We start from the raw sequence: 15,941 nt of genomic DNA on the forward strand, positions 1-15,941 counted from the left end.
GAATGTTCTGCTGGTCTTCAGGCCTTTTTCAGAGAGGGCTGCTCTATGTAGCTGCATTCTTGGAGTGCCTATGGGAGGAGATGAGTACAGGATCCTCCTACTCCACGGTCTTGATCATCCATTTACCCATTGCTTTTAAAAGTTATCATTTTCCAAAAAGAATTTATCCTTTATCCTTTATCATTATCCAAAAAAAATTATTGAATAATTGCCTTCACCTTTGTATGGAAATGATGGTGCCATCTCATTCCTCTTAAGAAACAACAAAAAGTGGGGCACCTGAGTGGCTCAGTCAGTTAAGTAAGTGTCCGACTCTGGCTCAGGTCATGATCTCGCGGTTCGCAAGTTTGAGCCCCGCATTGGTCTCTGGGCTGACAGCTCAGAGCCTGAGGCCTGTTTCAGATTCTGTGTCTCCCTCTCTCTCTCTCTGCCCCTTCTCTGCTCACACACTCTCTCTCAAAAATAAATAAAACATTAAAAAAAATTTTTTTAGTAAATAAAAAAAGAGACAAAAAGCAATATGATAGAATTGAAAGGTTCAGCCAGCTATGGTGGGAGACCCATGAGGAAACTGAGGTTTTGTCTTGCCCTCCACCCCAACCTTGGGGAACCTGAGGAAAGTCACCTGGCCTTTTCCCCAGGTGACTCTCCTAGGCCTGCAAAGCATCTCTCTAACCCAGCCGTGTTTCCCTGCTGCTATCTGCTTTTTTCCTGATAAGGGAACATCTCTAGGCAGCATACTCGGTCTTCCCAGAGATTCATTCCTGAGGATGAAACCTTCAGCATTGTATTTGGAAAGGGATTTTCTCCCATTTCCACATTCCCTTATGCTGGTTTGTTTTCCCCTCAAAATATGTGCTTGGATGAGAGATTGCACACAGTAACAACGAACCCTTGTCAGAAAAGATGGTGCTATACTTAGAACACATAACTGTTTGTAATGAATTTGGTACACTACTGCACCAAAAAGTCTGTCATACTAGAAAGTGAGGCGGGGATATGTAGAAAATAAAATATAAACACATTACCAAAGATACCCAGGAGTATGAAAGCTTAGGGGTCTTTTGTTGATATAAATATATAGTAGTTAAAAAAATTACCTAACAGTGTTCTGTGACGCTATTTTTGTCTCTGACATTCAGGCAGCTCATACAGGCTTTGTACTGGTGATTTATACTAGCAGCCTGTAATAAAAATGCAGCCTGAAATCATGCAGCTGGGTACCATTCATTTTTCCTCCATGGACAGTACCAGAACTTAAAAAATTGCAGCAGACATGTAAAAGCTCTTCCCTCACAGGAAATGCATGCCCAGCCATGGCAGCTGGCCCTCCTGGGTTTCTTCTGCTTTATGGAGTCATTGGTGATGCTGTGCAGGTTTCTAGATTGGTTTTATGAGTATGAGAAAAGAATTTCCAGGAAGATATTATGTGGTTTTAGGGGGTCACTAAAAATAAGACCCCCTTCTCCTTTTGAATCAGAACCAGTGGAGAAATCAACACAGAAGTCAGATAGAGATGAGCATATCAGCTTTATTACAAATAATGACTTGATTGAAAAATGCAACCTGATACATAGCCAAATAACTTCTAACACTTTCTGCTTAAGTTGAACTGGCTCCCCAAAACTGTAGGCCTTTCACTTGTTGGGGAAGAGCCTGCTTCTACAGAAGACTTTTCAAGTGTCCACAGTGTACCAGAATATATCATCTCTGTGGGCATGCTGATCGGAAAGAGCTCATATAGCTTTGATGATTTATGCTAGAGGCCTGTAAAAAAATGTTCAGCCAGAGGGGCCAACTCCCATGTGCGTGCCTCCTTTTCCCAAAGTCACTATAGTCAAGTCACTCCTCTTTTGGGAGAACAAAGTATGGAGTAGAGAGCAAAATCTAGCTATGGTAACGTAGGAACAGGAGAATGGAGAATGCCCACTCTGCCTTCAAAAGCATGGGACAGTTTTATTGTGTCTGGCAGTAGATGTGAACTACTCTTTTTGGATAGGTTCTGTGGAATTCTTTCTCCATACCACAAGTACATATACACTTGTCATCTGATGCCATTGGGAGGGGTCTTTCTTACCTCGTCATTTCTGTGTGTATTTTCAGCTTTATATTAATATGGTGAGGGGGTGAGGTGGGGAATGGTTGGCTATTCTGTACACTGCAGCATCTTAGGGAATTTTTTTCCTTAGCTCTTTTTAAAATCTTGGCAAAGTTTGGAAGTCATTTTGCCATTGGCATCTCAGATGACAAACGTCAGCTTGGTGATGTTGGCATAGTTGGTGTAGTCAGGCTGGGCTTCTCTGAAGAGCATTCTGTTCCTTGTGGCAGAGCGTTCTTGCCAGTGAGCCTTCATGTTTTCCAGCCTTCCACCACTGGTTGCATCGTTATAACAGGCCTAGAGCTGGGACAGGAAGAGGAAGTGGGAATATCAAAAAGCATTTGCATTCCCAGGAATCTTAAAGTATTCTGTTCCAAATTCTGATGCATGAATCTTCTTTCACAAGTGTAAAAGCAAGAAGCATAATCAATCAAGGGTCTTTGTCATGCTCTGCAGCTTTCTTAGGAGATGCAGGCAGGAAATAATATGTGATTGTCAGTAGTGTCCTGAATTCTCAGTGATGTTTGCCAACTCATAGGCCACCCCAGTGAGCAAGGTCAGAGGCTCCAACCTCAGCCGATGGAAGAAGAAGCTGAGGGCTTTGCTGACTTGCCTTAGGGAGTCAGGGAGGTCAGGAGCCCAGTTAAAAATAGAAGTGAGAGAGTTGCCTGGGCCCCATTCTGCAGTATTTCTATTCTGCAGTATTTGCTAATTGTTCATTTCCAACACATAACAGGGATTTTTTTCCTTTATAGCTGGTTGTAAACTTTTAAGATGCCTGTCCTCACTCATAACCTGTGTTTTCTTATCATAGCTGGCTAGCTATCTTAGTTGCCTTCTTTGTCTCTTCCATTTTTACATCTATGAACATAGAGAGGTTAATGTATGTGAAAGCACTTCATGAACCCTCAAGGGGCATGTAAATGTTTTTGGTATTATTATGATACTCATATTCTTAACTTTGTGTCATTAAATTATAAATACTTGCATTTCATAGTGGCCAGTAGGTTTGGGCAAGGAATGGAGGTGGTTAAATATTTGTGTAATGCTCACTGAAATAGCGTAAGGTTGCACATGTCACAACAGCATGAATTTATTTAAGATGAGGTTCTTGACCATGGATGTCTTTCAGAGAAGCACACATTGAGAAATTTCATGTACATTTACATAGTGAAGCAACAGAATGGAAGCATCAACAGAAAATAAGATACCCACACAGCTTTGGGGGAAGCTGGAAGTATTTTCAACCAGAAAATATATAGTTGGGGAAAATAATTTACCTACCATGTAAAAAAACAATAAACAAGTTGTCTTTCCATATTCTTGATTGCAAACGTGTTGCCTATATGCAGGATTTATATACTTACATGTAGATGGTAGAGAATTCCCTGTCAACAGATTTTTCATGTTCCTGGAGGGTTGCACCATACTTCAGCACCTCTGTAGGGCCTTAGTATGTCCCACTTAATGTTGGCATAGGAAAGTTTTAGATAGATACAGTATCTAGAATGTTTTCCTTTCCACAGCTGATTTTCAGCAGCAGTGAATATAAGCCCCTGATACACACGTACAGTTTATGAGTTAGCATCAGTTTAAATAGCTCCTGTCTCCTCCAGGCTCTCTCTCCCTCTTATGGCTTGTAATATCTCACCATCCTCTCAGGTAGAATTATCTACTCCTTTCTCCTGCCCCCACACTTTTTATTTTGAAGAAATCCAAACTTATGAAAAAGTTGAAAAAATAGTACAGTGCACATCCATCCTGAACCTAGATTGTTTTTCCCTCTGGATGAGTCATTTGAGAGTAGATTGCAGACATCATGGCACTTTATCCCTAAATACCTTAGCATCTCTCTCCTAAGGAGCAAAACCCTCCTCTTCTCTGCTCACTGAGAACTGATCACAACTAACAGCGATACAACACTGTTCTCTAAAACACCGTTCATACTCAGGTTTCCACAGTTGCCTCAGCATTATCCTTTATTTTCTTCTCCCCAGGCCAGGATCCATTCAAAGATCACATACTGCAGGGGCGCCTGGGTGGCTTGGTTGGTTAAGCGTCCGACTTCAGCTCAGGTCATGATCTCACGGTCCGTGAGTTTGAGCCCCGTGTCGGGCTCTGTGCTGACAAGCTCAGAGCCCGGAGCCTGTTTCAGATTCTGTGTCTCCCTCTCTCTCTGCCCCTCCCCTGTTCATTCTCTGTCTCTCTCTGTCTCAAAAATAAATAAATGTTAAAAAAAAAATTTTTCAAAGATCACATACTGCGACTAGTTGTCTTGTCTCTTTGGTATCATTTCCTTCCTTTTTCTTTCTCCTTTCCCTTCCCTTCTTTTAAAAGTCCAGGCCAAGTTCTTTTGTAATCTATTCTTAAAGCAAACATGATTAAGGAAATGGGGTGTTTTGCCCTATGAAGGCTTGGCTTTTTTCTTTTTCTTTTACTTGTTAACTTCCAAGATTTCATGGCTTGCCATGAAGGCTCTAAGGAGATGTATTCCTGTTGGGTGCATAAAATTAAAGATAGTTTTTTCTTCCTAAAAATGTACATCCTGATAGACTCCTCCAAAGGCTCGCTCCTCAGGACACTCATCAGGGACTGATGAACGCAGCAGGTACATGTGCCTGTAGGAGTTTGCTTTTGGTATTCACAGGCCTTGTTCCACCAAATTCCCTATCCATCCCAGTAGTGAATACCCAGCTAGCATTTTTTTTTTTCCTCTTCAAATTTTTATTTAAATTCTAGTTAGGTAACATACAGTGCAATATTGCTTTCAGGAGTAGAACTCTGGGGTTCATCACTTACATACAGCACCCAGTGCTCACCACAAGTGGCCTCCTTAGTACCCATCACCAGCTAGCCCATCCCCCACCCACGTCCCTCCGCCAACCCTCACTTTGTTCTCTATCATTAAGAGTCTCTTATGGTTTGTTTCCTTCTCTCTTTTTTCCCCCTCCCATATGTTCATCTGCTTTGTTTGCGAAATCTTACGGTATTTGTCTTTCACTGACTGATTTATTTCACATAGCATAATACACTCTAGCTCCATCCATGTCACTGCAAATGACAAGGTTTCGTTCTTTTTGATGGCTGAGTAAAATTCCGTTGTGTATGTATACACATACCTATATATACCACTCCTTTATACACACACACACACACACACACACACACACACCCCATATCTCCTTTATCCATTCATCAGTTGATGAATATTTGGGCTCTTTGTTTTCATAGTTAGGCTATTGTAATAATGCTGCCATAAACATTGGGGTGCATGTACCCTGTATTTTTGTATCCTTTGGTAAATACCTAGTAGTGCCATTGCTGAATCACAGGGTACTTTTATTTTTAACTTTTTGAGGAACCTCCATACTGTTTTCCAGAGTGGCTGCGCCAGTTTGCATTCCCACCAACAATGCAGAGGGTTCTCCTTTTTCCACATCCTCACCAACACTTACTGTTTCTTATGTTGTTAATTTTAGCCATTTGACAGGTGTGAGGTGATGTCTCATTGTGGTTTTGATTTGTATTTCCCTGATGATGAGTAATGTTGATCATCTTTTCATGTGTCTGTTAGCTGTCTGGATGTCTTCTTTGGAAAAATGTCTAGTCATGTCTTCTGCCCATTAATTGGATTATTTGTTTTTTGGGTGTTGAGTTTGCTAAGTTCTTTATAGATTTTGGATACTAATGCTTTATCTGATATGTCATTTGCAGATATCTTCTTCCATTCTGTAGTCTGCCTTTTAGTTTTGTTGATTGTTTCCTTTGCTGTACAGAAGCTTTTCATCTTGATGAGGTCCCAGTTGTTCATATTTGCTTTTGTTTTCCTTGCCACCAGAGACATGTCTAGTAAGAAGTTGCTACAGCTGAAGTTAAAGCGGTTTGCCACCTGTATTCTCCTCTAGGATTTTGATGGTTTCCTGTCTCACATTTAGGTATTTCATCCATTTTGAGTTTATTTTTGTGTAAGAAAGTGGTCCAGATTAATTCTTCTGCATGTCGCTGTCCGGTTTTCCCAACACCATTTGTTGAAGAGACTGTCTTTTTTCCATTGGATATTCCTTCTTGCTTTGTTGAAGATTAGTTGACCATATAGTTGTGGGTCCATGTCTGGGTTTTCTATTCTGTCCCATTGATCTGTGTGTCTGTTTTTGTACCAGTACCATACTGTCTTGATGAATACAGCTTGAAGTCTGGAATCCTGATGCCTCCAGCTTTGCTTTGCTTTTCCGGGGTTGCTTTGGTTATTTGGGGTCTTTTGTGGTTCCATACAAATTTTAGAATTAGCTTTGTGAAAAATGCTGGTAGTATTTTGATAGGAATTGCGTTAAATGTGTAAATTTCTTTGGGTAGTATAGACATTTTAACAATGCTTGTTCTTCCAATCCATGAGCCTGGAATGTTTTTCCATTTCTTTGTGCCCTGTTCAGTTTCTTTCATAAGTGTTCAATAGTATTCAGCCCATAGATCTTTCATTCAGCATACAGACCGTTGGTTAGGTTTATTCCTAGGTATCTTACAGGTTTTGGTACAGCTGCAAATGGGATCAATTCCTTGATTTCTTTTTTCTGCTGCTTCATTATTAGTATATAGAAATGCAGCAGATTTCTGTACATTGATTTTATATCCTACGACTACTGAATTCATGTATTAGTTCTAAAAGTTTTTTGGTGGAGTCTTTCGGGTTTCCTCAGAGTATCTTGTCTGCAAATAGTGACAGTCTGAGTTCTTCCTTGCTGATTTGTATGCCTTTTATTTCTTTTTGTCGTCTGATTGCTGAGTCTAATACTTCCAGTACTATGTTAGATAGTAATTAGTGAGAGTGGACATTTGTCTTGTTCATGACTGTAGGGAAAAAGTTCTGTTTTTCTGCTTTGAGGGTGATATTAGGTGTGGGTCTTTCATATATGGCCTTTGTGATATTGAGGTATGTTCCATCTATCCCTACTTTGTTGGCAGTTTTTATCAAGAATGAAGGCTGAAATGCCTTTCTAGAGTTTAGTTGGTTCAGGCCAGTTGTTTCATTTCTCAGCAAGTCAGATCTGTCACCATAATACTATTCTTCTATACAAAGATGAAAGTAGATCTCATTCTGAATCATTAGAGCTTTTGACTCATGAACTTTCTTACCACTATCACTGATTACTCTCGAGATTTCAGTGATATGAAACAGTTTGTCATGCCACTAAATTTCTCCAGGTAGATAATCTTGTGAGTAAATTTTAGGATAGATTAGAAAAGACTCAGCAGTTTCGGTATGGGGTCAGTCTAAAATGAATGGGTTTGTGTGTTTTAGCCTTTTTGACATTAATATATTTATTCTTAAAAGTTATAAACAAGAGAAAGACAAATTTCAGAGTTAGCGGGGGGGGGGGGGGGGAACTTTCTCCAGTAAAGATTGTGTCCCCATCCCAAAGTTTTATTGAAAAAGAACAGTGATTTTTTTTCTTAAACATTATTCCTGTATCTACCTCATGCCTTCTTCATACATCTCTTCTCCCCAGCCTGTCTGCATTTCAAACATATTTACTGTCTCAGAAGACAGGAAGCCACAAATGTGTGGTGGACATCAATGAGATGACGGTAAAAATTGGCTCATTTAACTAATTTACAACTATTCAACTTGTTAGAAGGTAGCTCCTTTCATTTGAGAATGGGAGTTTTTTCCAGCCACAGGCATGCATGCAGTGTTATCCGGGAAAATTTTGGGTCACCATAAAACAGAGACAATGAAGTAATACAAGTTTCCTGAGGCATTAAGAAATATGGTCTCTGTTGCACTGGCGATAACACACTAATTATCACAAAAGGTGTTGGTTATCATTTAAGGGGGAAATAGCATGTTGACATAATACATAATTTCAGCATCTGTTGTGCCTTACTTTTGATTGTAAATCTAGAGTAATGGATCTATGGAGCTGTTTAGACCTTTTCTCATTAGAGTCTTTTGCCTCCTAGGAAAGCTTGCATATGAAAGATTCAAATGAGATGGGCATTCTGCCTTTAATAACACTTGAGTTCTGAAATCAGTATTTTCTAAATGTCTACCATGTGTTGAGTGATTTTGTTTAATTCACAGAACAACCCTGCAAAATTACTATTCTCTAACAGATAAGGAAACTGAGGCTGAGAGAGGTTAGGTAATTTGTGTAAGGTCACACAGCTAGTAACAGTAGAGATTAGATTCAGATCTTTCTGACTCCATTTTGTCCCAGATTGTCAATTAGTAAAAGTCTTCTCATAGATCAGTTTGACTGCAATGAGTAATGCCAAATTAACTAACTGTTGGAAATGTTGTGGGAAAGAGACCAGTTTAATGTATATACCCAATCTTGCTTTTTACTGGCTGTCAGTCCCTCTTAAGCCTTCCTGTCTGATTTGGCTAAGTGGCCAAGCTTGAGACTCCACAAATGAACATATAGTAGCTAGGCCATTGGCCTCCAACCCCAAAGGGAAGTCCAAGCAAACCAGGCTGTGCCCTGTGAGAAGTTTTAAGTAGGTTAGAGATGGGTCTAGAGTTGCCAAGGTTTTTTCTTCTTTTTCGTACGATCCACAGGTAAATGTCAGATCTTAGATGCCAGTGGTCTGTGGAAAAGCAAGAGAGGTTGCTCCAGCTCTAAAGACCAAGCTGGTCTAGGCTAGCCATAGCTGGTGGTGACTGTGGGCACCAGGTCCCCCTTGCCAGGTGGGCAGAGGCTAGAGGAGGATGGAATCCCACCTGAGGAGATTGGGCCTTCTGGCACTTTGGACCAACACAACATCCTTGCCTTTGATCTTGACCAGACGTCGGGAGTGGAATTGGTGCAAGAGGATGAAGAGGAACTTTGGAACTGAAGAACAGTCAAAACTGCCAAGCCACACCCTTCTTTGGAACAAGAATTGTTTCCTGTGAAGTGCATATTTGATATTTTTTCCCTTTTGTGAAAGAGGGATTTAAACAAAAGAAAATATAGCATTCTCTTTCTCCTTTTCCCTAGGCAGTGTCCATGTTTAGGCATAAATAATATATATTTATGTGGGTATATCCTTAGAAACATTGATATCTGCATAAAGCTAGTAACTTCTGATGGTAAAATTTCACTTTAAAAAAATTAACTGACCAGTTTTCACAAGCTTAATTTTCATAGCTCTCGTGAGTGTTTGTATTTGTTTTGGGTGATGATAAAAGGGCTTCGTGGTGAGAAGGGATGTGGAGATGCAGAAACGGGGGAACAGTTTTCTCTACCATAAGGAAAATTTATCTGTGTAGTAATTTTTTCCTTTGAATATGAATTAGAGGGAGTTCATGTTTTGAAATAAATTTATGGTTAGCAGTAAGATAAAGGCCCATTTTACTGCCTTATTTTTACTTAATAAATCTTAATTACTTTCTATCCATAAATTAAAGCATTTACCATGCTGTATCTTAATCATCAGTTTTGTCATATATAGCATTAATTTCACAGAATAATTGCCATTTGGGCTTTTTGTAAAACATCACCTTATAGTCTTCACTCCAAAAGAAGTGCTAACTAGAATTTCAGCGAGTACACAAGTCTTGTCATGTTACCTCCGTTTTTAAAGGAGGCACTGATACCAGTTGGACTAACTTCGGGGATCACCAGTTAAGGATGAAGTAGGAAGGGGAGAGAAGTGGTATGAATTACAGACTGTTATGAAAGGCAGTTTTATTTCTTTGAAGTGCATCACAAAATATTTCCTGGTATAGGTCCCAGGGACTGACTTCACTGAATAGACTTATTTATAATTACTAGAATTCCAGGAAATTCTAGTGAATATTATATTGACTTAAGTGCATTATATAATCTTCTTCATTCAGCTTATTTGCTTAGCAAATCCTTTCCTAATAGTTAGTATATAGACTTAGAGTTTGTTCCAGCCCAAGTTGAATTATCACAGATGTTCCTTAGAAATTAGTAGCATTTCATGATTTTTTGGCTCCCAGTCTGTGAAAAAGGAGTCCACGAAATTTTCAGTTTTATGTTGATTGGATAGACGTGAGAGTGGCATCAAATATTAGCTATTATCAAAAGTCACAGAAGTGAATATAAAAATGTGTGTATTTGCTGTGCAGTTGTGGCCCGTGTATCCCCATATCACACCTCACTGTTCCTCTGCTCTGCTGAGTATCACTGGGGAACTGCCCACACACACTTCTGTTTCTGGTGCCTCCGCTCAGCTGGTAAAAGACCAGAAGTGGGAGGAAAGGAGCCACAGGGTATTTCTCCTTCCCTAGCCTCCTCTGGCAACACCTCTGGTAGTGGCTGGGTCTCATCCCTGGCTCCACCTCCCAGGAGACAGGTCTGCTGTGTTTCTGGGGTCCTCTGGGTGCCCTATGCCCCGGATCCAGTGATGCTGCTTCTCCACACCCCCATCCCTCCATCAAGGGGTAGAAATGGCTTCCTGCTGTTGAGAGTCTCTTAAATTGCATTACTGCGCCCTCTGTGATGTCCCAGCTGTTTGTCATCTGTGTAATAAAGTCTCTTTTTTCAGGTGGTTCTGTTTTACATACTAAGGGTGGTTTCTTTTTCTTGACACATATATTTTATAGAACAATTTTGCTTTTATTTCATTGCTTATAGTCTTTTGGATGTTGATAAAGGGAATGTTAAATTATTCATTACCTCGGTTAATGTTTAATCAGCTTGGTATTGCATTTAGGTGGGGGGGGCGGAGCAAAGAGGAATAAGATAAAACGATTTGACTACCCTCAGGGAGCTCAGTCTGCTTGGAAGCTGGTGCTCTACCAGAGTGCATGGGTGCTGGAGAAGGAGTACCTAGACTGCAGTGGGGGCAGGACATCCAAGGCTTGCCAGGTGCTGAGATCTTGTTCAAGTGGATGAGAATACAGGGCATTACCAGCAGAAGCAGCAGTCTGCACAAAGGGTGTCAAATGCATGTTTGCATGAGGGTCTATGGGATTAGGGACAGTGGAAGAAGAGGAAGCTAGAAAGGTAGGGGTTAAATCATGAAGGAAATAGGAGACTCCCCCGAAGACTTGCACTTTATCTTTACAGTGATGAGAAGTGGTGAAGAAGGTTTTTAAGTAGGGGCATTGCATGGACACATTTCCTCTTTAGAAAGATTGCTTTTGAATGGGTGTGGAGGAGATGTTGAGAGCTGGAATGGAGGGAGACAAACTTGGCCAAGGTGGTTTGTGCAGAAATCTCAGTTGGAGGGGATGATGCTTGAATAGAGGCCTGAATTAAACCAGAGGATTTGAGAGGAAGGCGGGGTGGTGGGGAGGGGTGAGTCAGGATATACTGAGAAGGTGGAATATGTGCAGCTTGGTGAATTGGGGCGGTTGGGGGGGAAGATGTGTTGGTAGTTGTTATTAAATGATGATCCATTTTACTCAGAGATTAGGAAATGCTTGCTTAAAACTAGAAGACTGTTTCTCAAATTGGGGTCACAATGTGTCCTTGGAGGTCTGATGCATGTTTCTTCTACCTCTGCCTCTCTTATTTTCTGATTAAATAAAAGAGCCTCTCCACTTATTTTATAAATCATTTCGTGGGTACTTGTGTCTAAGGGTTTCAGAAACCTAGAAATAGAACATCCCCTGCTAAAGGTCCACTCATCACCAAATCTTCCACATGCCAGAGACTGTGTATTGTTTTACAAATTGAAAAGAACACAGTGCTTGCTCTCTAGGAGTTCAACCTCTGAAAACAAACCTAGAGAGAAAAAAACTGCTAAGAGAAAGATGTTAGAAACGATACCTGCCTGAACTTATCTACAGCGGAGTTTGGTTTAAGTTGCTGCTCCAGAGTTACAGCCAGGTATTTGCAGTTTACATAGCTATCAGTACGCTTTATTCTTTGAAGATTCAAAGTAGAGTGTCGTAATTGAGAGCCGGAGTTCCAGGGGTCTGACTTCCTGGCTCTGCCACTTATCATATGTGTCACCTTGGCCAAATTACTTTATCTCTAGAACCCCCTTCATTACCTGTAAGATGCCCTATGATTACTGAAAGGGTTAAATGGCTAACGTATGTGTTGTGCATGGCACACCTCCTGACACAATGCAGTGTGCAATAAATACTCACCGATGATCATTCGCGAAGCCTCTTCTAAGACTCAGTTGAGACCAGTGTGCTGTGTGAGTTCCAAGGATTGTTACTTTCCTTCTGCATTAAAGCTGTTGGGGCTAAACCTGAGATCCTTTGTAGTCACTTTATGTTAATTGTAAAGAAAATCCTGGGACATACTTTCTTCGGGAGAAGTTAACTCTTTGGATTTTTAAGTTACCTCTTTGATCCCATTATACATGATTGGTTTTTGCTTCAGGAAACTTCTAGAAACCAGTGTGAAGGCCTGGAGATTGAGACATCACTGCCTCTCTGAAACCTTGCCTTGATATGCATCACCTCCATCCTCATTGGAGTTCAACACACATTAATTGAGCACCGCTATTTTTCAATTCCTTATTAGGCTCCAGGGATGCAAGGATGAACTGATAATTCCCATCCTCGTGAAAATTAGTCTAATGGAAATATATGTAAATAAGGTCAGTCCACTGTATTACTAGCACAAATGGAAGTGTGTAGACGATCAAGAGGGGTACAAAGGGAAGATTAGTAAGGAGAGTTTCGCAGGTTTGGTGACATCTCAGTAGATTTTGAATGGAATGAGAAAAGGGAGAGTCCACAGGTCAGCGTGGTTTGTATAGGTGATGGACCATATGGGGTGGTGGGGAGCGGAATGTGACGGGAGATGAAATTGAAGATGGGGGGTGGGAACTGGATCTTATAAAAGCTTAGCCTGTGGGCGTTGGGAGCTATTGAGTGATTTTAAGCAATGGAATGCTGTAGGATTTACATTTTTAGCAAGATCTTCCCAGTATAGCAGGTGAACTTGAGAAGGATGTTGGAGATGCTGGCACGTTCATGTCCCCACTACAGATTCATTGAGGCCAGTGACAGAGTCCTATTTACCTTTGTATCTCTAAAATCTAGTACTTTATAGACACTTCAGAAGTTCCTCAGAATAAAGACAGCCCAAGTTGAATTTTCCAATTCTGCATCCCATTCTCGCAACATGCTGACCTGGACCTCCATCTGTCATAAGCAGCTTGACTAAGATCATAATAAATTCTTTTTTCTTGGCATTCTTTTAACTGGCACTCTCTGTTTACTAGCCCCTCTGTGCAGCTATAGTGTGGAGATGATTGATGCTTATAATTCTGACCCTGAAGTACTTCAAGTCTTCTAAATCATCAAAAAAAGATTAAAGTATATTCAATATTGCTGTAATGTTTATGTGTTTTCCTGCATTCTTATTCTTTGGAAATTGATGGTTTCTCAAATGCCTGCATCCTCTTGCGCACACAGGCACAGTGGGAGTCTGTGATCACCCACAACCCCTCACTCCCTCGCAGGGCCAGGTACAGGGAGTTTGTTAGCAATGCACGTGCAGAAATGAGCAAGCAAAACAAAGCTGGGTTCTCTTCATGTCTAGAAGGAGGAAGCAGGTTGGCCCCCCGAGGGGCAGACCGGACAGAGATGAGAGAGAAAACAGTGGGAATAATAAAGCAAGAACTGGTACAGATTAGCAAGACAGGCAGTTTACAGCAAGCCCCCACTACGGTAGAGCCCAGGAGGAGCAGGGCTCCGGGCTGGGACACGAGCTTCTCATTCTTGTGTGCCTTGACCCAAATCATCAGGCTGGGATTTGGCAGTGTTCTCTGCCATCTATATTTGTATTACAGTAACAACTGTTCAGTAAAATACCAAACATTAACAAGTGAAAACATCAATAATTAGAGAGCATCCTGTTCCCGGGCCCCCCCCCCCGCATCTCTTCATGAAAACCATTATTACTGCAGAGCTAACAATATTACTTGCCCCAGAATGAAGAAATCCAAATAGAAGTCCATTTTGTAACCTGGTTTCTGAAGAAAATGCATATAATGATGTTACTAGGAGGGAGATTCACTGTTTGAGTTCTCTTTAGGGGGTGGTATATTGCAGTGGGTAGAGACGCCTCTTACCTTTCTGTTGTACAGATTTGTCTTCAAAATCTGTGTTTGATCAAGTTCTGCCTGTGCTGGAGTGCCCCATTCATTATTCCAGCCTGGAGAACCGGTCCCTAAACCACAGGGATTCTGTTTGTCACTCACTAGGCAAGGGCTTGTGTGGACCTTAGAGCTGACTTTACCATTTGCCAACTCAGTGATTTGGGTGACTCTTAGGATCTCTGGGTCTTAGTTTTTTCTTTACTGAAATAAAATAATACAAATTCCTTCTTTACAGGGTTGCTGTGAAGCTGTGAAGCTGATGTGGAAAGCCCTATATAAATAAAAGTATACTAAATATACTAATGAACATCATAAATATTCTAATAAAGAGTAGAAGTATGTTTCATTAGCAAGTACAAAAATTTTTCATCTTCAAAAATTTTCCCGAAGCAGAGTGGGGAAATGAACTAACTAGATAGGGATTTCTTACTATGGAGTAGATGTTCTGTCTGTTACTTTATGCATTCTGCAAGATAGGTATTAAACCCTTATTTCAGAGATGAGGAAACTAAGTCTTCACACACTTATACATAGCAGAAGTGGGGTTTGGACCTGCTTACTCCAGAACTTAATGCTTTCACCTTATCTCTAGTTGCCAGTCTTATTCCTTACCCCACATCCCCACCCCCCGAAGTTCTTTAAAAAGCTGTTCATGTCCTTTTGGGCTGGGAAGTTTGCTAGCCATTTCTTGGTCGTTCACTCCTGAAAGTGGGGTAGGGTGGGATCTAGAAGGAACCTGTGAGGTACGACAGCCCCTGGAAGGACAAGAGGCTCAGGAAGAGTCGGGGTGCAGGGCACACTCGGTCTGTACCTCTAGCGAGTCCGCCAGGCCTGGACCGAAACTGAGGAGGCAGGCATGCCCCATTTCCCAGCCCTTGAGGAAATGGCTGTGGCCGTTTTTCCAGAAGATTTTTCCCGGAGTTTCCAGAAGTTCGTTCTTCCTCTGGCGAAGTGTTTTCCAACCTCGCTGAGGTGGCTTGGTGAGCTGCTTCTTGGCTCCTCCTCTTAGGAATCAGTGCCTCTCCTGTATTCTGACCAATTCCTCGTTCTGTTTTAGGATTAAGTTTATTCCATGTAACCCTGCTGGGCTTTTCTGGGTCCCTCCCTGTTAACTTTGATGTGGCAGTTCCTGAAGTTCCCCGTGGAACCCACCACCGCATGCATTTTCTTTTTTATATAAAGTTTTCCCGGTTCCAGAGGATCAGAGCCTACTTGCGAACTGGAGCTGCCCACACAGAGAACCAGAGATAATGCCTGTTGAAGGGCCAGATTGAATATTCAGGGAGGATGTCAGTGTGTGGGAGAAGCATTTGTTCAGACTGGATCATAGAGATGCTGTGCGTCGTGTCTCCATAGGTTCTCAACAGGAGATGCGTCGAAGCGGCGGTGATGACAGGCCTGGCACTGAACTGCCACATAAACAAGAAGTCCTTGTTTGACAGGAAGCACTACTTCTATGCAGACCTCCCTGTAAGTACGCTTGGCGGCCCGCCCTGTGTACGGCCTCAGAGCTGGGGGGCTTGACGCGAGGGAGGGGGGCCGCGCCTCTCATGTTTTCAGTCAGAGCTCTGTCCGTGTCAGCGGGAGGTTCTGCCTGGCCCTGATGAAGGCAGGTGCCCCCCGATGTTTACTAGATTGGATGCAGTTGTCCTGATTGCTGACTCCTTGCTTAGCCTCATGCTTCTGCCGGCTCCCTCGTAATTGAACAGGGAGTAGAAGCCAGCGTTCTCGGGCTCAGCCCAGCCGCGGTGTTTGGCGCTAATTGCCTGTTAGGTCAAATCTAACTCTGTGGCTGATGCAACAGTAAATGCATACTGTAGCTTTG

At 41.7% G+C, this 15,941-nt stretch overlaps 1 protein-coding gene across 4 annotated transcripts in view; it reads left to right on the plus strand.

Annotated features, from left to right (window-relative positions):
- GATB (glutamyl-tRNA amidotransferase subunit B) overlaps window positions 1-15,941 on the plus strand; it is an 84,024-nt gene that overhangs the window by 16,608 nt on the left and 51,475 nt on the right. For all 4 annotated transcript variants that reach the window (XM_040472468.1, XM_040472455.1, XM_040472461.1 and 1 more), the window contains exon 3: window positions 15,473-15,586. In XM_040472468.1, the coding sequence (XP_040328402.1) occupies window positions 15,473-15,586 (114 nt within the window). The remainder of the gene's footprint in view (window positions 1-15,472; window positions 15,587-15,941) is intronic.

This window comes from Herpailurus yagouaroundi, unplaced genomic scaffold, assembly GCF_014898765.1.
Source record: "Herpailurus yagouaroundi ecotype Mexico unplaced genomic scaffold, PumYag 28, whole genome shotgun sequence".
NCBI classification, from domain to species: domain Eukaryota; kingdom Metazoa; phylum Chordata; class Mammalia; order Carnivora; family Felidae; genus Herpailurus; species Herpailurus yagouaroundi.